The following is a 26,981-nucleotide window of genomic DNA, read 5'->3' as shown; positions in this document are numbered from 1 at the left end:
GACAGGTTTTCTCACAAGCAGCTTTTGATTCATTTGCATTTCACTTACTCCTAAACACAACCAATCACATTGGTCAGTGTTTTACTGTGGGCAGTGACTTGCTATGTGAGGGGACAAACAGATTTGTAGTAACGATGAGATATCATTGTCAGAAATAGATATAGTCACACTGTTTGAATTATGCTTGAGTTGCAGCTGCTAAAAATGAAAGAAATGGAAGAAGCTTCATGTCTTGGGTTGCGGACAACATTGCAGTTAGAACATTTGTGCTGTTTTATGGCTTCCTGCTTAGCAATCAAATCATTTAGTTGTTCTGTTTCATTGTGGGATTCTTCTATGTTGTGTTCTTGCAGTTAGGTCTTTTTACAGTGGTTTGAGGTTGGTGGCAGAGCTAATAATTGATGTGTGGGTGGGACCCCTTCTTAGGTATGGGGTCTGCAATGCCATGAGGTCTTGATTATTCTTTTGTGAAGCCCCTTTAGATATCATCTTCTTAGTCTTGAATCAAAGACTGCATCTTAGTGAGTAAAAATGTATTGGAAACACTTGCCTGACTTAAATCAGTGCCTTTGGTTCTCCTCAGAACTTTTAGGGAAGGAAGAACTACTCCAGGATCCTATATAGCAGCATTGTTCAATAAAAATGTAATGCAGGCTACATATATAACTGTACATTTTCTAGTAGCTATATTAAAATAAGCTAAAAGGGGTGGATTCAGTGGCTCACACCTGTAATTCCAGTGCTTTGAGGGGTTGAGGTGGGAGGACTGCTTGAGATGAGGAGTTCGAAGCCTGGGCAACACAGCAAGACCCTGTCTCTACAAAAAAATAAACAATTAGCTGGCATAGTAGAGGTCCCTGTTGTCCTGGCTACTTAGGAGGCTGAGGTGGGAGAGTCCCTTGAGCCCAGGAGTTTGAAGTTGCAGTGAGCTATGATTGCCCCACTGCACTTTAGCCTGGGCCACAGAGTGAAACTCTCTCTCTAAAATAAAATAAAATAAAATAAAGTTAAAAGTAACAAGTGAACATTAATTTTAGTAACATATTTCATATAACTTAATATATCCAAATATTATTTCAACCTGTAATCAATATGAAAATTTTAAATGCATTATTTTAAGTTACTTTTTTTCCTACTAAGTCTTTTGAAATCAAGTACTTATTTTACACTTTCAGCCTATCTCAATTCAGACTAGCTGCATTTAGAATGTGCGATAGCCACGTGTGTCTACTGGCTACTCTACTCAACAGTGCAGCTCTTAGGGCTTCCTGAGGTGGCATCAGCATATCTTGCTCCATCTTCTTCCTTTCGTCGCTCAGACCACAGCTAGCTGTGATGTCCTCTGTCTTCTTTTGCTTGCAAGGAGATAACCAATGTAGAGTTTAATCTTTACATAGCCTACAGCTATCCCCCTCCCCGTTAACATACTGATAAGCTACGTATGATTTCAAAATATCCTTCAATATTACTTCTTAGATTGTGTATGTGAAAGAATATGAAAGCAGCACACCTAGGGGGCCTAGCAGCCAGAAGGAGGAATAACAGGCCATATGTCCAGAACAGACAGCTCTTATTGAAACAATACTGATGCAGGGGACGGAGGAAAACTGGAACAGCCACCAACTAAGAGTATGTGAGGAGATTCCACTACAGCCCAACACCACTTTCTTAAACTAAAAACCAAATGAGATTTTCCAAGCAAAAATTCAGTGGAAGAGTTGAAGGAAAGCCAAGTGGAGGAAATACCATCTAACACAGTGGAAAACCACAAAGTGTAAAGCATGAGGGAAAAGCTAAGAGACTTGGAGAACAGGTTTAGAAGTCTTAATTGTTCAAACGATAGAAGCAGCAGGAGGAAAGGAAAGGACGGAGAAGAGGCAATAATGAAACAACTGTTAGAAAGTTTCCTTGAATGAAGGAAGACTTGTATCTCAAAGGGTGCACTCTCTGGCTAACAGCCAGGACTGATGAGAAAAGACACATACTGAGACGTATACATAATTGGTAAAATTTCTAACTTCTGAGGAGGAAGATGAAAAGATTTCTAGAGTTGCCACATTATATTATTTAAACTGTCCAGTTTTCAGCCAAACGTTATGAGGCACACAATGAAATAGCAAAGTGTGGCCCGTAACATGAAAAGAAAGCAGTTAATAAAAACTGTCTTTCAGGAAGCCAGATGTTGGACGTATTTGACAGATACTTTAAATCACCTGTTACAAATACGTTCAAAAACTCCAGATGAAAGAAAAGTAACTCATAATGGGAAAACAATCTGATTGATAACAGACTCTTTTTTTGCAATTCTTAATTCTAGAAAATAGTGAAATTATATATATTTATATATTTTTAACCTTCACATTCTTTTATTCATATGGAATTGTTTTAGGTGCATTGATTGAGGGAGGATCTGTGTTTACTCATTTTCCTCCTTATTTATCTATTGAGCTGAAGAATTTATTAAATAATTCACCACTTTCCTATGGATACAAACAAAACTGTATCTAGTGTTAAGTATACACATGCGTACACACACACGCACACACACACACACACGCCTGATTTAAAACAAACTTAATTAACTTTTTTGAGACAAGGTCTTGCTCTGTCGCCAGGCTAGAGTGCAGTGGCACGATCTTGGCTCACTGTCGCTTCCACCTCCTGGGCTTAGGTGATCCTCCCATCTCAGCCTCCCAGATAGCTGGGACTACAGGTGTGTGCCACCACAGCAGGCTGATTTTTTGTTTTTGTTTTTGCATTTTTTGTAGAAATGGGGTTTCACTATGTTGCCCAGGCTGGTCTCGAACTCTTGGGCTCAAGTGATCCACCCGTCTTGGCCTCCCAAGGTGTTGAGATTACAGGTGTGAGCCACCACGCCTGGCCTAAAACTTATTATAAAATGTATATACAAAAGAATTTATATGATGTGATGTTTAAAGGAAGATGGCCATATAAATTTGTGTAGTGCTCAATTGCACAATAATATGTAAGATGGCTCCGTAATAATGACATAGTGGAACAATTAGGTGCCCACCGTGGAGCTTAGGAAATGGAACCTTATCAATACCTGTGAAGCTTCTTGTATGACTTTTCCTTACTCTCTCCTCCTCTCTGCTCAGATGTAAGCACAGCAAAGGTGAATTTTGTTTTTATACTTCCTTATCTTTATAGTTTACCATTTGAGTATGTATCCCTAAATAATATATCATTTGTTGCTGTCATTGTTTTGGATTTTATACAAATGAAATCATACATTGTCTATTCTGCTCAGTATTGTAGTTTTAAATTTCATCTCTGTTGACCTGTGAAGCTGAGCTCACTCATTTTTACTGCTGTATTGTATTCCAGTGTGTAAATACACCATGATTTACTGATTTATTCTACTGTTGATAGTTTATTTTTGTACAATGTTAGATTTATTTTGTCTTTTATTTAGAAATTTTGCCTTCATTTTAGAGTGAGACTGATGTGTGATTTTTTTCTTTTATTATTCTTACTTGGTTTTGTTTTCAAGATCATAATAAACTCATAAGATGAATTATTGGGTGTCTTTTCTTTTACTATTCTTTGAAAGAGTTTTTTTTAAAGATAATAATTATTTATACTTTGAATGTTGTGTAGAGCACACCTCTAAAACCTTGTGGTTGTATGGTTTTCTTTATGGAAAGAATGTAAAAAACTGATTCTATTTTTTTATTGGTTAAAGGACTATTGAGATTTTCCTCTTCTATTTGGAGTCAGTTTTTGGTAATGAACCAAACTGTTAACGTAGTTTGCCTGAAACTTTGCCACTTGTCCCAATATTTCAAATATATTAGGATAATTTTTTCTTGAGTTCTGAGATATGTTATTTTGTTCTGGTTCACTTTCCACTCAATCCTTGTTGCCCCATCATTTGTCTCCTGGAATGTTACAGTGGCCTCACTAGTTTCCCTGCCTTCTGTATCATTTACCCTCCCATCCATTCTTCATAATAATAATTTCACTTCTCTACTTAATATCTCTCCAGTGCTTCCTCAGGATGAACATGGACTTCATGGTCTGCCTTCCAGACTCCCTTCAGGATCCAGCCCATGCCAACCTCTCCGACTTCTCTTCTCCCAACTTCCCCCACATTCTAGAATCCAGCTCTGCAGAGCTACACACCATTCATGCAACTTGGACTGTTGCCCCCCGTCTCCTGTCCTTGCCTATGTTGTTCGTTATGCCCCTGTTGTTCTAGAAGGTCTGTTCCTCTGTCCTCTCCATTTTTCTGGCTAATTCCTACTTACTCTTTACATCTCAGCTTTGTGGTCATTGCCTCTGTAGTGCCACTTATGCTCCTATGCCCCCCAGCACTGTGTTCTTCCCTGTCTTGGATGGTCCTTGTCACATAGCATCATAATTGCCTACTTGCTTGTCTGTTTCTCATTCCACACCCAATCCCAGACAGTGAGTTCCATGGAGCATGGAGTGTCTTGTTCCGTCTCTCATGGCTAGCACCAAACACAACGCATGCTTGTACAGTAGTACTAAGGTTTACATTAAAACCTTGCCTTTAGAACTTTGTGATTATCACAATCATAATATCATACATTTGTATAGCTCCTTATAGTTTAAAGAACACTGTCATATACATTATTTTAGGAAACTGAAGCCTTGAGAGCACAAATACGCCTTGTCAAAATATGCAAGCTGCTTCCTCTCACCAGTAGCAGTGGGGTGAAGAAATAAGCATAAAAGAATGTTGATTCTTTTATCATGACGTTATTCTACATTTTCCTTTTATCACTGAGTTGAGTGTGGCTCTGTCTGAGGGCTCTTTGAGTCAGTGAGAGGGACACTGTGCAGTTTTTCTCTCCTGTGCCTCCTTTTGATTTAAGAAAATGCAATGATTCTCACGACAAAGGATACCAGAGTTTTATTTTTTGACTACTGGGTATTTTTCTGCTCAGGAAACTTTTTTTCTAAATTCACATCAACGATATTACTTTGATAATTTAAAAAAATGCAGTAGAGAAACAAAATTACTGCAACTTCATCCTCCTGCCTGGCTTTCCTTCTGCTGTGGAGAATTTTGGAGTTCATCTAGCATGATGCCCGCCTTTAGCAGTGTGGAGAGTAAGACCTGGAGACCTGAAAGGACATGTGAGGAGCCACACGGCCACTTTCTTGCAGAGGTGGGTTGGACGCTTGGGCTCCCAAATGCAAGTCTGGCTCCCTTTCGAAATCTGAGCAGCTATCACCAATATATTATAACAGATGTCCAGTGTCTGCAAGTTTGTCTAGTTTATGAATGTTATTTTCCAAGTATCTGCTACCAGTGACTCCAATGTTTATTCAAACCCCAAACCAAGTGACATTTTCTTTTCTTCGTTTATTTATTTATTTTGAGATGGAGTTTCATTGTTGCCCAGGCTGGAGTGCAATGGTACGATCTTGGCTCATTGCAACCTCCGCTTCCAAGGTTCAAGCGATTCTCCTGCCTCAGCCTCCCGAGTAGCTGGGATTACAGGCACCTGCCACAATGCCTGGCTAATTTTCGTATTTTTAGTAGAGACGGGTTTCACCATGTTGGTTATGCTGGTCTCGCGCTTCAGCCTCCCAAAGTGCTGGGATTATAGGTGTGAACCACGGCGCTCAGTCCCCAAGTGACATTTTCATGTCAAATAAGTATAGAATGGTATGATGATGTTTTAAACACCCAAAAGTATTCTTAATTCCATATTTAAGAAATTTAAAGTATACCCTAAAATGTGCCAACTTCAAGTCACACCCAACGTACTGCTTGGATCAGGGACTGTAGTTTGTATTCTTCTTTTTTTTTCTTTTAACAAAAGATAGTATATTTGTAACAAGTTTTTTTGTTTTTCCTGCTGATTTATGACTCCAGTGTGGCTTTTTTACCATTGTATTGCAGGGGTTGATGTTAGCATCTTCATATTGTAAAAGCATCACCTTTTGTTTTTAAGAAGTCTTTAATATGTCCTGCTAACCCCCAAGGATTTTTTTTTTGTGGTTTATGGAAATGAGAGTGATGCCATTTTATACACATTGACCAAAGACACCCTGACTCTAAATCTCTGTCTTCCTATTGTCTTGCTTGTTTAAGAGCTTTGAGGCTGGGCGCGGTGGCTCACGCCTGTAATCCCAGCACTCTGGGAGGCCCAGGTGGGCGGCTCATGAGGTCAGGAGATCAAGACCATCCTGGCTAACATGGTGAAACCCCATCTCTACTAAAAAATACAAAAAATTAACTGGGCATGGTGGCGGGCACCTGTAGTCCCAGATACTCACTTGGGAGGCTGAGGCAGGAGAATGGCGTGAATCTGGGAGATGGAGCTTGCAGTGAGCTGAAATCGCACCACTACACTCCAGCCTGGGTGACATAGCGAGACTCCATCTCAAAAAAGAAAAAAAAAAAAGTTTTGAAAGGCATGAGCATCCAAACAGCAAATCTGGCAGCTCCACTGATGTGTTCGCACTGAACACTTCCTGCCCTGAAAAGCTTAGAAAAACAAACCAGCTTATGATGAATATAAATGTTTTTCGGAGTATGTGCAAACAACACATTTCTGTCTTTTTCTTCTCTGGGAAGGCTGCATTTTGAAAGCCTGCATGATTTCAGCTACACAGACGAGCTGTTTCCTGAAAGAAATAAAGCTGTAGGGGTGAGAAAGACCTTGAATAAACATGAATATGTCCCCGGCGTGTTTCTGGACTTTGTCAGGTTGGGTGATGTCTCATTGCCAAATTGGGAAGAGCTGGTAATGTGTTTTTTTCTTTCTTTCTTCTTCTTCTTCTTCTTTTTTTTTTTTTTTTTTTGCTACTGAATTAACACAAATGCTGATACTCAGTAATGGTCTCTGAGGTTGGCAACAAGAATATCATGTCTGCATAATTAATCAGTTGTTGACATGTGCGTGTTTTCTGCATATGTCGGTTGCACTGGTGTTATAAGGTGTGAGCATTGTTGGGCTATGTCTCACTGGGAAGAAGCATGGCCAGGAGAACAGCCAGGGACAGTAGGATGGCAGAGGCCCCCACTTGTCCAGGAGGCAGGAGGTGCTTGGGGAGCAGCCATGCTCGGGCCTAACCAGGCTGGAGCTGGAGGGCTGTGGAGGCAGAGAGGTACTTGAACCAAGGAGGAAAGGGTCACTCTGCTGCCTTGGGTAGAGGCAGACGGACTCCAGAGTCCTGCAGGTCCCAGCCAGGTTCCTCGAGAGTGTAGACCCTTTGAAATCTCCAAGGAAGATGGCAAGATCCAACTTGTCAGTTTAGATAATCAGAAAAAAAAAAGTGATTCTTTAAGGAACCTAGACCTACTCTGGTCTGCCCTGAACACTCTATTTAAAGCTGCAATTTATACCCCATCCCCCAGCACTTTGGATCTCCTTTTTGCAAATGACATAGTATACAATTTACTTCTCTATTGTGTTTATTTCTGCTTCCCCAAGTTAGAATATGAGCTCCTTGGGAAAAGTGATTCTTGTCTGTTTTGTTGACTGTTGCACTCTCAGTATCAAAAACAGTAATTACCATCCTGGCTAACACGGTGAAACCCCGTCTCTACTAAAAAGTACAAAAAACTAGCCGGGCGAGGTGGCGGGCGCCTGTAGTCCCAGCTACTCGGGAGGCTGAGGCAGGAGAATGGCGTGAACCCGGGAGGCGGAGCTTGCAGTGAGCTGAGATCTGGCCACTGCACTCCAGCCTGGGCGACAGAGTGAGACTCCGTCTCAAAAAAAAAAAAAAAAAAAAAAAAAAAAAAATCAAAAACAGTAATCGGCGCATAGTAGGTGCTTAATAAACGTATGCTGACTGATTGAATGGGCCCTGTGAACCCCAAGAATTACCTAACACTCCATGCTTTTGAGATTCTCCCCCTGCAACCATTTTGGTAAAATAAAATATTTATTTGTACTCAATTTAAAAGACAAAGATGCCTTTTCTCTGCCAGAGAGATAATGATGAGTGTTAGTGGTGAAGAGGCTGTGGGAAAATACATGCTTCACTTGAGGATCAAAGTGCAGATTCCACTGCCTAGTTGGGGCCCTGAGAGCGTGTTCTTCTTCAACACGGAATTCCTGTCAGGGCGTGGAAGCGATTTTTGGGAGAGAAAGACCAAGATCCACCAGAAAACAGCTCACTTCTGCACAGCACTTTTTCTGGTGGCTCTCACAAACAGCACTTCCTCTCACCAACAGTGACTCATGCCCCTCGAATAACCAAATAACCAGCATTCTCTTCTCTCCTGAGTGCTTTGGCGGGAATGGTGTCACCCCTCACCGAGTGGCTAGACCAGGAGGAGGGGGAGGATGGTGGAGAGTGAGGTAGGGAGTTTACAATTTGTCAAGATTTGAGACAAACATCTCGTTTTTTTTTCTCTAGCAATGGAGCCATGTTCATAGAATACTGTTTTCAGTTTTTTCCTGGGGAACTTTAAAGTAGACTTTTTTCCATGTGACATTTTGCTAATTGAGGCTGTTTCCAATAGGTCAGCTTACTTCAAGGTCTTGAAAAATGGACCCTTAAGTAAAATTTTTGGGGGGGCAGGCCCTAGGGAAAGAGGATCTGCATTGTGTATATTGGCAGGGCAAGGCTTTCTTTCCGCTCCCCATTCGGAGGAATAGTGGAGTTTTTAAATAACCCCTTGTGAAATGCCAGCATGCTACTCAGCCAGAGCCTTTGGGCCTTCTGTAGTGCAGAGAGTATTCAGACAGCAGGCATGCAGGCCTTGTGGGGAGAGGGCCAACCTGGGCCGGCTTTCCTAGGAAAGATGTTAGTTACTGAAGGTCTTCCATGTGTGAAGCCCAGTGCTGAGCACTAAAGAACGTTCAGATATGTAGAGATGTCTCAATGTTTAGGTTTTCTCTTTTTGGGGAACTGTAAGGTGAAATGTATTCCAGCAAGATCTTTTCACTGATGACTCTGGGCCCTGCTTGTCAATGCTAATTAGGGATGTGTGAGTCAGTGTGTGTGCTATGTGGTGTATATGTATTTGGCGTATTTGTGGCATGTGCATGTATGTAGTGTGTGTGGGGTGTGTGTGGTATGTGTGCTATGTGTGTGTGTGTGTTTTGTGTGTGTGTGTGGGGGTATATTTGTGGTGTAGGTATGTATGTGTGTGTATGTATTTAGTATGGAATGTGCATGATATGTGCATGATATGTTTGTGGTGTGTGTGTATGTTTGTAGTGTGTGGCATATGTGTTTGTATGTGTGGTGTGTGGTGTGTATGGATGGTATGAGGGGGGTATGTTTGTTGTGTTTATATGTATGTATGTAGTGTGTGGTGTGTGTATTGTATGTGTTACGTGTGTAGTGTGTGGTGTGTGAGTACATCTGATGTTTGGTGTATGTGTGGTATATTTGTGGTGTGTGTGTATGTATATAGTGTGTGGTGTGTGTGGGGGTATGTTTGTGGTGTGTGTATGTGTGTAATGTGTGGTATGTGATTGTGTATGTGCATGTGTGTGTGGTATGTGGTGTATGTATGTAGTGTGTTGTATGTGTTTGTGTGTGCGGTTTGTGGTATGTGTGCATGACATGTTTGTGGTATGTGTATGCATGTAATGTGTGGTTATATGTGTGTGTGTAGTGTGTGGTATGTATTTGTGTGTGTGTGGTATGTGTGCAGTGTGTGTGTGTGTGTGTGTGTGTGTGTGTGGTGGGGTCTTTGAGAAGGGGAGGAAAGGAGAGAGAGGGAGAGAGAAAATTCCAGAGAAAATGCATGTTTCGTGGCAGAAGGATGAGTGGTGCTCTGAGAATTCCAGTTTGCTAAAGAGAGTCTTCCTGTGATAGATTTAAACTCAGGGAAGGAACCTGTCCATGTCAACAGCTCATTCTGAGTAAGGGAGGCACTCGCAAGGCCCTGCCCACCTCACTGCCCTAGGAGGGGTGGAGAAGGGCCTGAGGCTCATATTTCTTTTGGAAATGTGACCCAGAGAGAAGCTGAAGTTCAAAACTACATGGTATTTTGGCTGAGATGTATCCAGACATTATTCAAATGTTAGGTCTTTTATATGAACAATATTAGAAGAACATATAATTAACTGATGGTAAATAGAGAAAAAGAATCTTAAATACCTAGAAATAATTTTTTTATCTCAGAAAAAAAACCCGTGAAAACTCCTTTTCTTTTAACCCACCCTTCCAATCCTGCCAAAGTAAATGTATTTTATATTTCATCAGGAAAGTTCTGGACGCCTAAGACTGAAAAGTCTCAGCATGACGGCATTCTACTTGAAAAACCAAAATGATCCGGAAGGTTTATTTTTTAACTTTTGTTTCACGTTCAAGGTACCAAATGTACATCATGGTTTTTTTGAAGAAAAATGTGTTTGGTGCACTGAGTTTAAGTTCTGCTGGTTAACTTGACTTTCCCTCATGGGCCTTGAAAGCTACAAACTGTGAAGTCCCATGTGCCATCCAGGCCAGGGTGCCATCCAGGCCCATGTGCCATCCAGGCCCATGTGCATCCAGGCCAGCTCCCTGAGGCCCCCCAGAGGAATACAGAGAATGTATCCCTTGCAGACTGTGACTGGCTTTGAGCCTGGGGATTCTGCCTGATTTGCCTGGAAGGTACACTTCCTGACTCATGGAATATTGACATTTAAAGGACCTTTCACCATAGGAGTGATCCTAACTTCCCATTCAAATCCTAAAGCCTTCCTGGCCGATCTTGGTTTGTCACCCAGGCTGGAGTGTGGTAACATGATCATGGCTCACTGCAGTGCAGCCTTGACCTCCTGGACTCAAGTGATCCTCCTGCCTCAGCTTCCCTGAGTGCTGAGATTACAGGCATGAGTCACCGCGCCCCGCTTTGGTTGCCGTTAACAGAGATAGGCCTACCTATGCATTAATATTCCTGACAGTGACCTTACATGGTGTCTGGCTAAGCGCTGGTGTCATGGGAAGAGTCCAGCAATAATGGCTCAGGGCTTCGCCTTTTTGGCATTTAGCTTTTGCCCAACCTGTTAAAATCTGTTGGAATCTCAGTTCTTCCTTCTAGCATCTTACCTTCTTGTGTTGTCTGTCAGTGTAGATTTGAAGCATCTGACAGTGTATTCTTTGAATCCTTAGTGGCTAACATGAGGACATGGCAAACGAGGAACTATAATTGGGTAAATTTGCCATCAGCCTGGATAAGTAGAGGGCTCAGGCCTCAGCCCTATTCCTGTTCAGTGTTTGTAGCAGTGACAAGGATGCAGATTGTGAGCATGCCCCACAAATTTGGGCTGATGTGGAGCAGGGGGAGAGTGCTGCATATCCTGATAAATGGAGTCTAGATTTAAAGCAGTCTCGAGATGCCAAATCTAAAGAGAAAGTGAATGGCAGGAAAGTGTGCAGTTGGGCTCTCAATCCAGAGTACAGTAACATGGCTTAGCAATGGCATGTGGGGGAAAGGCTAGGGCCCTTCTGTAGATGTTAGTGGTGTGATATTTGGCTGTTTGTGCTCTGGAGAGAGATGGTTGTAGGGGCTCACACCAGGTCAGGAGAAGTGTTCAGACTGGCTTGTTTAATTGCAATGGGAATCACATTATGTTTGTTTTAACTGGTGACTGCTTACCTTTTGAGGCACACTGGATTTTGCTCTTGACTGTAGGAATACCCTCTTCTTCCCTGCTTCTCTCTCTTCCCATTACATCAATCTAAGAAATAGGAAAAAACAGAAAACAAAAAACTAAAGTGCTTTTTCTTACTCTCTATTTTCCACTCAACACGGCACTTGTGTGGGGGTATTTCTGTACACAGCAAGCAATTCTTCACTGGACACCACTGGGTGTCCTCTAATTCAATTCAATTCAGAGACTATCTACCTAGAGATAGCATCAGACCCCACAGGCTAAGGGTTCAGTCCCACAAGACTGCCCCCCACTTCAGAGGCCAATCTCAAGCAGTAGGTTGAGTATAGGTTATCACTTACACTTCTGACAAACAGACTATAAATTGAGCCTGTCCTTGGCTTTGACTAATTTGCCAGAGCTGCTTGGAGAGCTAAATGAAACACTTTACTTACATTTTCTAGCTTAAAAAGGGATGCAATATAGGATACAGATGAATGCCCAGATGAAGAGATACGTAGGGTGAGGTCCGGAAGGGCCCCAAGTGCAGGAGTTGGGGTGTGCCACCCTCCAGGCACACAGATATGTTCACCAACTCAGAAACTCCCTGAACCCAATCCTTCTGAGTTTTCATGGAGGCTTCATTACCTAGGCATGGTTGATTACCTCGTTGGCCATTGGTATCAGCTCAACTTTCAGCACCTTTCCCTTCACCAGAGGTTGGGGGTGAGGACTGAAAGTTCCAACCCTCTAATCACATGATTGGCTCCCCTGGTAACCAGCCCCCATCCTGAGGCTATCCAGGGGTGCACCAAGAGTCACCTCATTAGATTAAAAGATGCTCCTAGCACCCAGAAAATTCCAAGGAGCTTAGGAGCTGAGTCAGATACCCCTGTCACTCAGAAAATCACAAAGCCTTAGGAGCTCTGTGTCAGGAACTGCAGTCAAAGACCAGATAGTAGAACAAAAGATTCTCCTACGGCTGAGCTTTATGTCAAGAACCTTGGTCAGAGGCCACATATGTATTTCTATTATATCATAGTATGAAAATCAAGCAGAACTTTCACCCATCTTTCATAGTTATTCTTGACCCTTTACAATGTGTAGATTAAGGTCTAGAACACTCAACTCTTGTCCTTGAATAGCCATCCCATATACACTTCCTCCTGCTTGAGTCAAATTCTTCAGCTGGATGGGGATATGGAGACACAGCTGTATCTCCAAGTCTCGTATTCATAGTCCCTGGAGGTACTGTCTGGATTCCTCTTGACCTCGTCTCTGGTGACTCAGCAGCTGTGGACAGTGGCTGGTGGAGATGATGCATTTTGGCAGCTTCTCTCCTAGGCCTGGCTCAGTGCCCTGGGAAGATCGCACACTTCCTGATCCAGGCTTGTTTCTCCTGCTTTCCCTCCAACTTTTGCTACTTAAGGGCTCTGACCTCTTTGGTCACCCCATCCTGTGAGGGGCCGCATGCCATTGGGTCTTCCTAAGATGTAGGAAGTCAACTTCCTTCTGGGTGGAAATGTCAAACACATGTTTGGTATGATGCTTGCTTTCTGAAGCCTTGTGTGAACTCAGCCATTTCTCCTAAGGGAAGGCCCAATTTTTCTAAGAAAAACTGCATCATAACTACCCTTGTCAAAGTCAACATTGACTTCCCTGTTACTAGATCCAAGGGATACTTCTCTGGCCTCATCTTCCTCAATTTCTTGGCAGCATTCAAGACACTTGACTATTCTTTTTGATGCTAAATCTTCCCATGACCTAATATAGGGTTTTTTCCTTTTTATTCTGCTCTAATTGATGTTCATTTTTAGTCTCTTCTGCTTACTCCTCCTCTTCTACTTAATTTCAAATATTAGAATTGAGGGTGTCAGGCAAAGCCCTCTTGCATGCCAAACTCTTTCTCTAGGGAGTGGCTTTTCTGGTATAATGGGTGTAAATATATGTAAATATACATACATACATATATTATGAAAATGTTAAGTGATGACTTCCAAATCCCTGTCTCCAGCCTCAGATTTCCTTTCTGAGCCCTGGACTTGCATATTGAATGGCAAACTCAAGCTCTTCACATGGATGTTTTATGGACACCTCCAACTTAACATGACTCAAACAGAACTATTGACTGTACCCTCCCCAACAAATCTGTTTCTGCCTCAGGGCTGTCCATCCATTGCAATTCCTTTATAGCCATTGCTCAAACCAAAAACCCAGAAGTCACCCTTGATTCCTCCCTTTTCCTCCCTCATCAGCAAGCTTTGTTGGTTCTACTTCTAATCCATGCACCTCTCCCCTTCTCTACTGCCATCAACCCAGTCCAATGAACCATCCCTTCTCACCTGGGTTAGTATCAACAGCCTTCCAACTAGTCTTTGTGTTTCTACTTTGCCTCCTTCTAGCCCATTCTCCACAAAGCAGTCAGTGTTATTTAAATACTCTTCTGTGATTCTCCATCTCCTTGCCATAAGGCTTTAAATGTCTTGGGTGGCTTTTGTCTTCCTTCCTTTATCCATTTCTTGCCACTCTTACTTGTCCACACTGAATCCAGCCACACTCTAGTTCTTCCAACTCACTGACTTCCTTTCCACTTTGGAGCTTTGGTACTTGCTCTTCTTTTGCCAGTAATACTCATCCTTAGCTTTTTCCATAACTGGCTCCTCCTGTTTGAGGTTTTATCTGAAATCTTATCTTCTCATGGATGCCTTTTTTGATAATCTTATCTAAAATTGAACAGTCCTCTCCCAACATTATTCTCATATCACCTTGTTTTATTTCCTTTATAACTTAGAATGTTAATTTTCTTATTTATGTATTTGTTTACTTATTTTACTATGTATCTCCTCCCCTAGGATGTAACCTCCATGAAAATAGGAACCTGATCTTTGTTGTTCCTTATTGTATCTATAGCACTGAGAACTGTGCCAGGCATATACTAGGTGCTCAATAAATATGTGTTGAATGCATGGTCAACTAAAGATAAGCATCACACTGGAAGGTCCACTATATGCAGGAAGCTGTTTTAAGGTGGTGATCTTTGACTGCTCCCACTCTGGTAAATGGATCTGTCCAGGTATTTGCACATGGCTGCTAACAGGTTCCAGCCCTGGCTGTAAGCCTGGGTCTGCTCCTCAAACTCACTGACTGCCTTTCTATTTTAGGGCTTTTGCACTTGCTCTTTTTGTGTGCCAGGAATAGTCACTCTCAGATTTGGTAATTGGTAAGTCTCCTAACTCTATAGTTTACTCATTGTTAAAATAAGGAGTTTGACCTAGATGACTTCTAAGGTCTCTTTAGGTATTTAAAAATGATGATTCTGGCTGGGCGCAGTGACTCATGCCTGTAATCCTAGCACTTTGGGAGGCCAAGGCGGGCAGATCACCTGAGGTCAGGTGTTCGAGACCAGCCTGGCCAACATGGTAAAACCCCGTCTCTACTAAAAATACAAAAATTATCCAGGTGTGATGGTGGGCATCTGTAACCCCAGCTATTAGAGAGGCTGAGGCAGGAGAATTTCTTGAATCTGTGAGGCGGAGATTGCAGTGAGCTGAAATCACGTCACTCAACTCCAGCCTGGGTGACAAAGCAAGACTCTGTCTGAAAAATATTAAAGTAAAAAAAAATAAAATGATGATTGAAGCCAGTAGGTGCAATTAACAATAGTGGTGCTAAATCTCTCACATAAATGAAATTTAATAAGAAAATCTTCAAATTATTTTAACAGCGTAGTGCCATCTAAACCATCTAGTCTAGTGGAGTTATCTCTTCTGTGTTCTTTGACAGAACGATGTTGATTTACCTTTCTAAAACACAGTATTCAGAGGGATGTTTTGGCATAAACCATAGTACCTGCTGCAGTTTGAGAATGAGTCCATTGGAGCAGCAGAGGTGTCAGAGGAATGTGTTTATTCCCTGCTCCTCCTGTTTGCAGAGAGCAATTTTCTTAGAGTAACACCTGTGGCCTCTTACGTTATTTCTGACTCATTTCTTCCCAAGCAGGGGAAGTGAGGTATCCAGTCGGGGGTATAGTCACAGATCCATGTATTTTTGACTGGATGGGGCTAAGCACTGCAGATTCTGTCTCCTTTATTACTTTCCTCTTTGACGCAATCAAGGCAGTGATCCTGGTAAGCCCCCTACCTCCTCAGTCTTCCCTCGGACAGGCTCTCCCAGGAGGTGGATGATAGTGTGATGGTAGCAAGTCAATTGGGTCATGATATTCAAGCCATATTCCCCCAAAGAGGATGTCCTTTCTGACTCCCTCAGACTCCAACCATTGTGATTTACGTCCAGTGATTCAGATGCCAGGTAATATGGTTTGGTTCTGTGTCCCCACCCAGATCTCATCTTGAATCGTACTCCCATAATTCCCACATGCTGTGGGAGGGACCCGGTGGGAGATAATTTGAATCATGGGGGAGGTTCCCCCCATACTGTTCTCGTGGCAGTGAATAAGTCTTACAAAATCTGATGGCTTTATCAGTGGTTTTCACTTTTGCATCCCTTTCATTTTCTCTTGCCGCCGTCATGTAAGAAGTGCCTTTTGCCTCCTGCCATGATTCTGAGGCCTCCCCAGCCATGTGGAAATGCAAGCCCAATTAAACCTCTTTATCTTCCCAGTCTTGGGTATGTCGTTATCAGCAGCATGAAAATGGACTACTACAGTAAATTGGCACCAGTAGAATGGGATGCTGCTGAAAATATGGAAGCAACTTTGGAACTGGGTAACAAGCAGAGGCTGGAACAGTTTGGAGGGCTCAGAAGAAGACAGGAAAATGTGGTGAAGTTTGGAACTCCCCAGAGACTTGTTAAATGGCTTTGACCAAAATGCTGATAATGTTATGAACAAAAAGGTCCAGGCTGCGGTGGTCTCAGATGGAGATGAGGAACTTGTTGGGAACTGGAGCAAAGGTGACTCTTGTTATGTTTTGGCAAAGAGACTGGTGGCATTTTGCTCCTGCCCTAGAGATTTGTGGAACTTTGAACTTGAGAGAGAAGATTTAGGGTACCCAGTGCAAGAAATTTCTAAGCAGCAAAGCATTCAAGAGGTGACTTGGATACTGTTGAAGGCTTTCAGTTTAAAAAGGAAAACAGAACATAAAAATTCAGAAAATTTATAGTCTGATTATGCAATAGAAAAGAAAGATCCATTTTCTGGGGAGAAATTCAAGCTGGCTGCAGAAATTTGCATAAGTATCAAGGAGCCTGATGTTAATCCCCAGAACTATGTGGAAAATGTCTCCAGGGCATGTCAGAGACCTTCATGGCAGCCCCTCCCATCACAGGCCTGGAGGCCCAGGAGGAAAAAGTGGTTTTGTGGGCTGGGCCCTGGGTCCCTGTGCTGTGTGCAGCCTAGGGACCTGGTGCCCTGTGTCCCAGCTGCTCCAGCTGTGGCTGAAAGGGGCCAATGCAGAGCTTGGGCTGTGGCTTCAGAGGGTGGAAGCCCCAAGTCTTGGCATCTTCCATGTGATGTTGAGCCTGCAACAGAAGTCAAGAATTGAGGTTTGGGAACCCCTGCCCAGATTTCAGAGGATGTATGGAAATACCTGGATGCCCAGGCAAAAGTTTGCTGCAGGGGCAGGGCCCCCATGAAGAAGCTATGTCATAGCAGTGCGGAAGGGAAATGTGGGATCAGAACCCCCACACAGAGTTCCTACTGGGACACTGCCTAGTGGAGCTGTGAGAAGAAGGCTGCTGTCCTCCAGACCCCAGAATGGTAGATCCACTGACAGCTTGGACCATGTTCCTCGAGGAGCCACAGACACTCAATGCCTGCCCATGAAAACAGCTGGGAGGGAGGCTGTACCCTGAAAAGCCACAGGGATGGAGCTGCCCAAGACCATGAGAACCCACCTCTTGCCTCAGTGTGACCTGGATATGAGACGTAGAGTCAAAGGAGATCATTTTGGAGCTTTAAAATTTGACTGCCCCACTAGATTTTGGACTTGCATGTGCCCTGTAACCCCTTTGTTTTGGCCAATTTCTCCTATTTGGGATGGCTGTATTTACCCAATACCTATACCGCCATTGTATCTAGGAAGTAACTAGCTTGCTTTTGATTTTACAGGCTCATAGGCAGAAGTGACTTGCCTTGTCTCAAATGAGAGTTTGGACTGTGGACTTTTTGGTTAATGCTGAAATTAGTTAAGACTTTGGGGGACTGTTGGGAAGGCATGATTGGTTTTGAAATGTGAGGACATGAGATTTGGAGGGGCCAGGGGTGGAATGATATGGTTTGGCTCTGTGTCCCCACTCAAATCTCATCTTGAATTGTATTCCTATAATTCCCACGTGTTGTGGGAGGGACCTGGTGGGAGATAATTTGAATCATGGAGGCAGTTTCCCCATACTGTTCTCATGATAGTGAATAAGTCTCATGAGATTTGATGGTTTTATCAGGGGTTTCTGCTTTTGCATCCCTCTTATTTTCTCTTGTGGCTGTCATGTCAGAAGTGCCTTTCACCTCCTGCCATGATACTGAGGCCTCCCCAGCCATGTGGAACTCTTAAGTCCAATTAAACCTGTTTTTCTTCCAAGTCTCGGGTATGTCGTTATCAGCAGCGTGAAAACGGACCGGAGTATGAGCTTTCCATGAACTAAACAGAGTCTACAATATCCATGTTTATTTAAGCTTGGATCTTTAAACAAAGCATTACGAGGAAAACATCTCAAAGGAAACACGCCAAAACAATTAAAAGTGGTTATTACAGGTTGAAAAGGTTATGGGTGATTTTTATTTTCTTCTGTGCTCATTTATATGTTCTAAAGTTTCTACAATGAGGTGCATTTTTGTTGTAGTATGGAAGAAAATTTTTGTTTCTTACTCCTTTGCCAAAAAAAAAAAAAGAGAAAAAGGAAGAAAGGAAGAAGAAAATTCTAAAAATGATAGATTTGCAACAACAAAACAAAGTTAACTACTCTGTGACTGAATTGCTGGAAGATGGGGAGCAGAGGTAGCAGGGAGGGGGAGAGAGGCAGGTGTCAGGGAATAAATGTCATGGCCGCCAATTTGATTCAGGCCACTGTGATATCCTGGCCTAACAGTGCCCCGACGCAGACACTTGGTGTGCCTCACCTTGGTCTTTGCCAAGAGAGGGCACTTCCCTTTTTGTTTCTTGGTATAGCTTTTAATGGTGGATTCTCCTGGAATGGCCTTCTTGTACTTTACTTGTTAGGGGGTTCTTACTGGAGCCTTACTTGTGACCAAATGATCTTGTTTTTCAGACCACAGCTGAGAAATCTCCTGGAGCCTATTTCCTTCCCGAGTTTGCACTCTCTCCTCAGGGAAGTTTTCTGGAAGACACAACAGGGGAGCAGTTCCTCACTTACCGCTATGACGACCAGGTAAGAACATTGGGCAAGGATCTACCTTGGGCTTTGCTGTTTGCCAGTGGTCAGGAAAGAGTGTCTCTAAAAGACCTTCAAAGTAATTATATTTTCCTCTTGGCAGTACTAGTGCAACAGACCCTTGATACCCTTGAAGGATCTCAGAACATCTGAATTGCCTATGTTTGTATATAATTTCCTATAGAATGTGCAGTTCTTTTTCTGCATTTGCGTAAGAGTCACTTTTTCTTATTTTCATCAGAAATATATGGTAAATTTGTTCATCTTAGCTATCACCACATTGATGATTCAGTTCTGAAATTATCCAAAAGTTCTGTTTTCTGCTTATGTGTTACTTCTTTGCCCTCAGCTTTTACTTCATTTCTTTTACCAGCACCAATATTGCATGCTTTTTTCCTCAAGGTTACTTTTCAGAAAGGAACGCAGTGTGTATGCCTGTGTGTGCATATGTCTGTGAGAGTGTGTGTGTGTGTGTGTGTGTGTGTATGTGTTTAAATCATTTTAGGAAGGCTAACTAGAGAAGGCCTTCCTTGGCTGACATGTGCAAGCCAAACACTGAAAGTTGTGATTCCCTTCTCTCCTTAATTCACCTTGATGCCATAATAGCATTTAAGATTACCCATCTTTGAAATCACTCACAACTTGGTGAAACAGAGAGTTTCAACTTTGCCTAATGCAAACCTGGTAAAGCCTGAATTTATGGGGCAGTTGAGCAAACCAGGGTGGACTTTAAGATGATGTGGGGCCTGAGTGGATCTGGCAGACCTCGGCACCTATAGGGCCCAAGTGAAGGTGAGGAGCTGGGGCAAGATCACCTTCTCATGGTACATGATAGAGTGGAGGGAGATGGCCCAGTGACTGAGGCCAGCTGTGCTGTCCTCAACTGTGTAGCTAAAGGCCAGTGCTTCCTGGTTTGATTTAGGTAAAACCTAGTCAGGGTACAAAAGACAGTACTCAAAAGGAACAGCTCTGAGAAATTCAGTCTGCCAACATGGGTAGATCCAAGATGTGACCAGAGGGAGTGGGACCCAGTTCTGGGGCTGACTGGAGCTAGGCAGAGTTCTGGGGGTGGGCTGGGAGAAGGATTATAGTCTTGTAGAGCATCAGTGGCTCATGCAGGATGGAGATTAGAGCATAGAGGGCAGGTAGAGGAGTCTGTTGCTCAGTCCTCTATCTCCCAGCTCAGGGGGAGACACTGCACACTCTCCATCCTTGAGGCTGCTGCTCAGTGACCTACCCTTGATGGGCTTAATTCCAGAGCTGGGACTGGGGTGAAGGACAGGGCTGCGACATGCCAGACCCTCGTGGGCAGGAGCCACACTGTTCATTGGGGCAGGAGTGGGATGAGACCAATTTCTTACTGAAAATGTCAACAGTCAATCATTTTTTCAAGTTCCTTTGAAAGTGAGTGAGTGCGTTACTAGTCATTGTGGGGAGCAGGGGTGGGCTGGGGAATAATTCTATATTTGCATTGCAGAGCTCAAACATTTGGGCCTGGTTGCTAATAAGGGCTAAATCATCATTAAGTCACTTTCTGCCTTCCCCCTTCCCCTGATGGATTTTAAGAGGGGCTATAATTTATAGCCCCTTTTAATCCAGAAATCAGTAATCCAACAGGTTTTCATATGAGAACTTCAGAGGAACTAATTGAGAGGGCCATAAAGGATAAAAGCGGGTGTCTGGAAAATACCGAGCTATGCATTTTATAATTAAAGAGTGGTTAATGCCTTCTCCAGGTTCCACAGATACTTTATATTTAATATAATCATAATAATATAAAAGCTGGGAAAAGGGGAAAACAAGCCCCTTTAGTCTTTTCAAAAGGTCTAAAGCAGATCTGAAAAGTGTGTGGCATGCTGTGGAAATTTCATCCTAGGACATGGTGTTCCAGAAAGCCCTAGTGACTAGCATATGAAAACACTCTGTGTTGCCCCCACTGTGTATTTCTTTTAAGAGAAAGGAATAATTTGAGACTATAACAAGCCAATAATAGCACCCACTTTCCTCTACTCTTAAAGGCACAGAAAATAGGTGCTTGGACTAAACTAGCTGTATCTATTGAATGAATCTCAGGAATTTAATTAGCTAGAGACTGTTAATCCACCACCCAAATCCTGATTCTCTTTCCTCTTTTTTTTCCCTTTTCTTTCCTTTCTTTTCTTTTTTCTTTCTTTCTTTCTTTGATTGGGTCTTGTTCTGTCACCCAGGCTGGAGTGCAGTGGCATGATCACAGCTCAGTGCAGCCTCAACCTTCCCCCCACACTTACGTGATCCTCCTGCCTCAGCCCCATCCCCCACCCCAGTAGCTGGGACTATAGGCATTAGGCATGCACCACAACCCCTGGATAATTTTTTTTGTCTGCACTTTGTAGAAATGAGATTTTGCCATGTTGACCAAGTTGGCCTCAAACTCCTGGGCTCAAGCAATCTGCTCTCCTTGGCCTCCCAAAGTGTTGGGATTATAGGTGTGAGCCACTGCGTCTGGCCAATTCTCTTTTTTCTTAATGCTGAACATGCTTCTCAGGCACTGGGGAAAGGACAAAACCAATCAAATACTATCAAACTTTTAAAAAATCCCCTGATCCTGCAGCATATGATGAAGCATTAAGATCAATTAAGAACAAAGTCTCTGGAGTCAGACTGCTTTGGGTTTGAATTTGACTTTTCAGTTCTGCTATTTGATTTGCTGTTTTACTGTGGACAAGTTACTTTACTTCCCTGTCCCTTAATTTTCTCATCTGTGAAATGGAGATTTGGATGATACCTACCTTATGTAGTTGTTGCAAGGACTTGAAGCAGATAATTCATATGTCTCCCTGCACAGGGCCTGGTACATACATGTAAGCATTTAATTTAGCTATTGTTATTACTAAGAATGTTATTTGCAAACATTCAATTCAAAGAATCTCAGATATCCTTATGCTAAAGGAGAGGAAGAAATTTATTCTTCCTTTACATTAGGAGATCCCATGCAATATTTTCAATTAATTTTTTATTGAGGTATAACATATGTAAGCAAAACACTCACATATCTGAAGTATAGAGCTTGATGAATTTTTAAGTATTTTTACATCTGTGTAGTTGCTACTTAGATCAAGAAAATGAACATTTCTAGCACCCTATGAGGCTCCTTGAACCTCTTTCCAATCAATATCCCACATTCAAGAAGTAACCACCATTCAGACTTTTATCAGTATTTTAGATTTGTTTTGCCTGCTTTTAATTTTATTTTTGATTTTATATAAATGGAATCATACAGCACATACTCGTTTGTGTCTGGCTTCTTTCACACATCATTATGTCTGGGAGATTCAACCCAGTTGCTGGATCCAACATAATATAGGGTTTAATGTCTAGCAGCCAGTTGTACTCTTTGGAACAAATTGTCTCATGTTGGAACAAATTGCAGCACACTGGGTGGCATGCAGCATTGCTCTTGCACAGAAATTCCCAGGTTGTCCGTAAAAGGTTTTCAGAGCAGTCTCTCCAAAGATTTCATACCTGGGGAAGTGGTGGGGACAGTTTTCCAGTGTAGCCTTTGTTATACGCCAGCAGCCACCGGCATTCCACAGCCAGAAATAGGTACAGGGTATGTGTGAGTGGCTGCCAGGGCAGAACCTGTGTCAGGTGGCATGGGTACCTACTTGTGGAATCTCCATATATATGCCAAGGGTGCCATCCTGCTGTCACAGTGGCCTGAAGCCAGAGTGAAAAAGTGCTTATGCAATTGAGGCTGCAGCCTAGTTTCTAATGCTATTGGATCAGATGTGGGTTCACTAGGATCTTCCTACCTATAAAGTACTCTTTATAGGTACACAAATGGATGGTGTGTAGCTATTTGCTGTCTTGGACGAACCTCACGGGACTTTTTAAAGTATTTTATCTTGGGCACATTTCATGAAGACCTTCAGGTCATTCTTCAAATGTCTCCTGGGTTGGATGCCTGGAAAACTAATAACCCTGAGGCCAGTAACCCACAGCTGTGATGTAGGCTGCATTTAATGGGAGGCATAAAAGCCACACTATGGATCATAGAGGGGGCCGTGGCAGCTTCTAGTGAAGAAAGCTGTCTGAAGCCAACTGAGTAACAATGTGGTTTAGTGCAAACAGGACTAGTCAGGCAGTCTGGTCTTGCTTCTACCACCAATCAGCTTATAATTTAGCAGAACTATTTAATGTTTTGGATTTTGGATTCTTTATTTCTTTTAAAAAACTAAGTGACTGGATTTCATGATCTGAACTCTTTCCACTCTAAAATAGTCTATTTTTGAGACCACAAATAGAATATTCCACGTTGCAGAGTGTTAATTGGATCATTCTGATTATTGAGGCAGTCTTGCCAGCAATTCGGTAAACTATTACTTAGAGAATTATACAGTTTTACAGTTGGTGGAGACTTTGGCCCAAATGCCTCATTCTACAAGTCAAGAAAACAGAGACCCCGAATGTGCAAATGACTTACTCAAGGACATCTGTGATTATTTGAAAAACTAAGACCATTACACTCCAAACCCAAGGCTTTCCTGCTCTGAGATATATCGAGGAACTTCTCTCAGAAGAACCACCTAGAAAATTATCTCCTATCCTAAAAATCCTGATTCCACTGTTTACAGTTAGTAGAGCTTTGGGGATCTTAGTAGACTCCAGAGAATGACTTAAGATTAACGGATGCCTTATCAGCTTATTCTCATCTCTTTCAGGAATTTGGAATTAGCTATGCTGAGAGCATTCATAAGCATATTTATTCCTTTCCAGTTTTTTAATAGAAACCACAATTTTTTTGAAGCTTGAGTGAAACATTAACTGAAATTATAATGGCACTGACTTTTTATTGGATGGGCATATTCTTAGAATGAAGGTGTTCTAGCACTTGGTTGCATCAGGTACATGAAGTAGCTAGAATGTATTAGTTTGGGACGACTGGCTAAGAAGGCTGTGGTTTCAGAGTTACCAGCCAGCCTGTCTCTGGGGTAGATTCTTTGGTCATTCCTCATAGTGGTTTTTGAGTTTTGTCCCACAGAGGACCTGTTCATAGGCAAACAACTGGATATTGGTCAGCTGCACATGGTTCCTTTCATCGTTGAGTAAGGCAGTTTTTGGAGATCTGCTCTGTCTTTCTCTGCCTAGGTCACCTTCTGGGAAAGGGGGATGGTGTGGTTGTTTTCTATCCTTACCTTGCTTCAACTCACTGAAGATTTAAACTTGGAGCTTTATTATGGACACTGATTTAAAAGCCTGTGGCAAGCACAGTGTTTCTCAGTTAAGGGGCATTTATTTTTTAAGGAGTTAGGAAAAGTTGTCTTTTGCATAAATATTCTTTCATTTCTCTTTATTTTTAGCATTTGTTAGGCATGGGGGAAGGTGGAAGGTATGTCCTCCCAGACTTGGTGGATTGGCCTCCTCACTGGCAGCCACCATAGGATAAAGGACATTAAGCACGAGCAGTAGGTGACTTAGAAATTAGGGCCTCATGCACACTTTCCTATGTTTTATGAGTTCTTTATGTGTGTACCTGTTAGTATGAATACAGGGTATTAAAATAATTCTGGCTTTGCCACTTTTAGTCTACTAGGCACCAAAAGGCAGGAGAAAAGGTTAATAGCTTGGATTCAAAGCATGTAGGACAAGTAATGGGTTCTGATTTTCCTAAAATTAACCAGGGATAATCCCACTAATGCAAGTTTGAAGCCATTTAGAGGAGAACCACCTTGATCTCATGTTGGAGAGGTCCTTTTATACCTATTTATACCAGGCCATCCCTTCTCCCCTGTAAACTTCCTGCTCCTCTGCCCTTGACTAATTTAGTATTTGCTGTATCTCTTCCTGACCACATTTAAGAGGATTGGAGATTTTTTTCCTAGACTTAAAAATGCTTTTGCCTGTACTCTAATCTACCATGCTTTCAGTGACCACTTGGTTTTCAAATTCTTACTGTCTCTTGATGCTTTCTGCTACTCATTCTGCTACTCATTTTTAACCTTTAAAATCTAACTTCTTCTATGTCCTCCAACCTCCCTCCCACCACCACCTTCAACAGGCATCCTTTTTAAGAATTTCAGTTACTTTCTTAAAGTCACACCTATATTCTGGTATGAATCAGCCTATATTTATAAAAGTCTGTGTTGGTACAATTCCATGTTTGTAAAGTCCTAAGGCCTTAATGACATCATAGGTGAAGTCATAGTTGACTCTTCTCTTTCCTTCCTGGGATGTCATTGGCTGCCTATTTGTATGATTCCTTGTTTCAAAACACCTCTCTAAATTGTATTTTCTTTACTGTTTCCTTCCCCAGGGAGGCAGAGGGCTGGATGTGCGGCCTTAGTAGCATCTGGAATTATATTAATAGCATGTCAGAGTTGAAAGAAAGTATAGAATTCTGGCTTTTCAGGTGAGGAATCTGAGCCCTGGAGAGGAACAGTGTCTTGTCCAAGATCACACAGCCAGGCAGTAGCAAAGCCAAGTGCCCATTCTTTGCCCTTAAGCTCAGTTAAGACATTTTTACATCTAATCTGTGGGCAGGAAAAGTATGAGAGAAATGTTTGAATGAATTTTTAATACTAGTAATAACAATAATATATTAATAATGAAGTCTTTGTGTAGTCTTATTTCTAAACTTCTTTTAAATGCCTTTTTTCTTATACTATTATGATAAACATAATTTTCCTTTTCCTCGTTTAACTATTGATTTATGCATTCTTTCTAAAGAGAAGAAATGTTTTTGCTGTGAGTACATCTTTCTCAAAGTAACTTCCTCCGAACTTTTCATGAATGTCTTGGCCAGGAGTTTCAATGTGGTTAAACTGTTGGCAGCCTTCAGAAATATCACTTGGCGTTTCCAAGTTATTTATGTAATCGTTTTTAGGTGGAAAGTATACACCAACTTCTGAAACTTCTGGTAAAAGAAAATGGACATAGCCCATGGGTCTACTGGGTATTTTCATCTTCTTCACTGATCAAAATGAGCAACTTATATGTTCTCCACATAGGAGAGTTTCTGTGTTGTTTCTGGCCTGTGTGTATAATATTTTTAAGCAGCAAGCCATTTGAGTTTGAATAGTTCATTCCTTTGTTAGTGAGTAATCTCGGTCAAATGTAGTTATGCTGCTTAAATATTCCAAGATTTAGCGATCTAACAAGAAAGCAAGCTCATGGTCTGTTAAGAGAAGACGAGAACAAATTAATTGGAATAACTTGTACTCTGTTCCCAGTTCACATGTGTAGCAAATGCATGAATACTGCACATGTAACTATACATGCTGTTCTGATTGACTGTGGCACACAGGAACTCTGAATTTCATTATCACTGAGCTTTTCACAAATCATAAAAGCATAAAAGAACTGTGTGAGTAGAGATTTAATATCCAGCTTTAGAAGGATGCAGACATTTTCCTCTTTCAGTGTCATCTTCCTAGACTCGTATTTGGGGTACTGTGTGATTTTTATCACTTTCACCCTATGGGTTAAGTGGTGGGTATAGGGTGGGGATGTTCAGGACGGACCCAAATGGATCTTTCCTTAAAAGTCCCTCACTACACTTAAGAACGCTGAGAGACAGGTTCTGTTCTGACAGGGCCCTTACTGCCTGCCCTCAGATCATCCTTTCTCTTTGAAATCAGATCAGTCCCTACTCACAGATCCTCAAAGTCTTCAAGTGCTTTGAGACGAGGTTGTTTTGAGCAACTCAGTTCTGTCACTCACAATCCCTGGATGAAAGAAAGCAAGTAGGCTTTCCTCTCCTCCATCTTCTCTCTTCAGCGGCCCTTTATGCCTTGCTTTTCTATTCTTCCTCCTGTTTTATCCTTTGTTTATTGATTCCCCCTTCCCAGTGCTTTCCATCGTCCCCTCATGGTCAACAGGACCCTATATCCTGACTTCCAACTTTCTGCTGCAACTGAAAACTGGCCTTGGCCAGGCTCACTGTCTCCCTTGCAGGCCTCACCAGTGGAGGCTGCTCATACCTCACACCCCAAGCAGTACACGGCTAAGGTGGGGGGGGGGGGTTGACCTTCTTTGAGTCCCTACTGCTGCTTCCTAGCTAGTCTTCTTCTCTCATCTCAATGCTCCTCCTTTTTGGAGGCTCATGTCACCTGT

The 26,981-nt window shown here is 42.2% G+C and overlaps 1 protein-coding gene across 9 annotated transcripts in view; it reads left to right on the top strand.

Annotated features, from left to right (window-relative positions):
• ADAMTSL3 (ADAMTS like 3) overlaps positions 1-26,981 on the top strand; it is a 411,249-nt gene that overhangs the window by 29,853 nt on the left and 354,415 nt on the right. For all 9 annotated transcript variants that reach the window (XR_013395882.1, XR_013395881.1, XR_013395880.1 and 6 more), the window contains exon 3: positions 18,768-18,887. Coding sequence is in view for 6 of the 9 variants with exons in the window: in XM_015142900.3 (XP_014998386.3) it covers positions 18,768-18,887 (120 nt within the window). In the remaining 3 variants the exon portion in view is untranslated. The remainder of the gene's footprint in view (positions 1-18,767; positions 18,888-26,981) is intronic.

Source organism: Macaca mulatta, chromosome 7 (assembly GCF_049350105.2).
Source record: "Macaca mulatta isolate MMU2019108-1 chromosome 7, T2T-MMU8v2.0, whole genome shotgun sequence".
In the NCBI taxonomy this organism is placed as follows: domain Eukaryota; kingdom Metazoa; phylum Chordata; class Mammalia; order Primates; family Cercopithecidae; genus Macaca; species Macaca mulatta.
The sequence above is the reverse complement of the archived record's forward strand: the minus strand, read 5'-3'. Positions and strand labels throughout refer to the sequence as shown.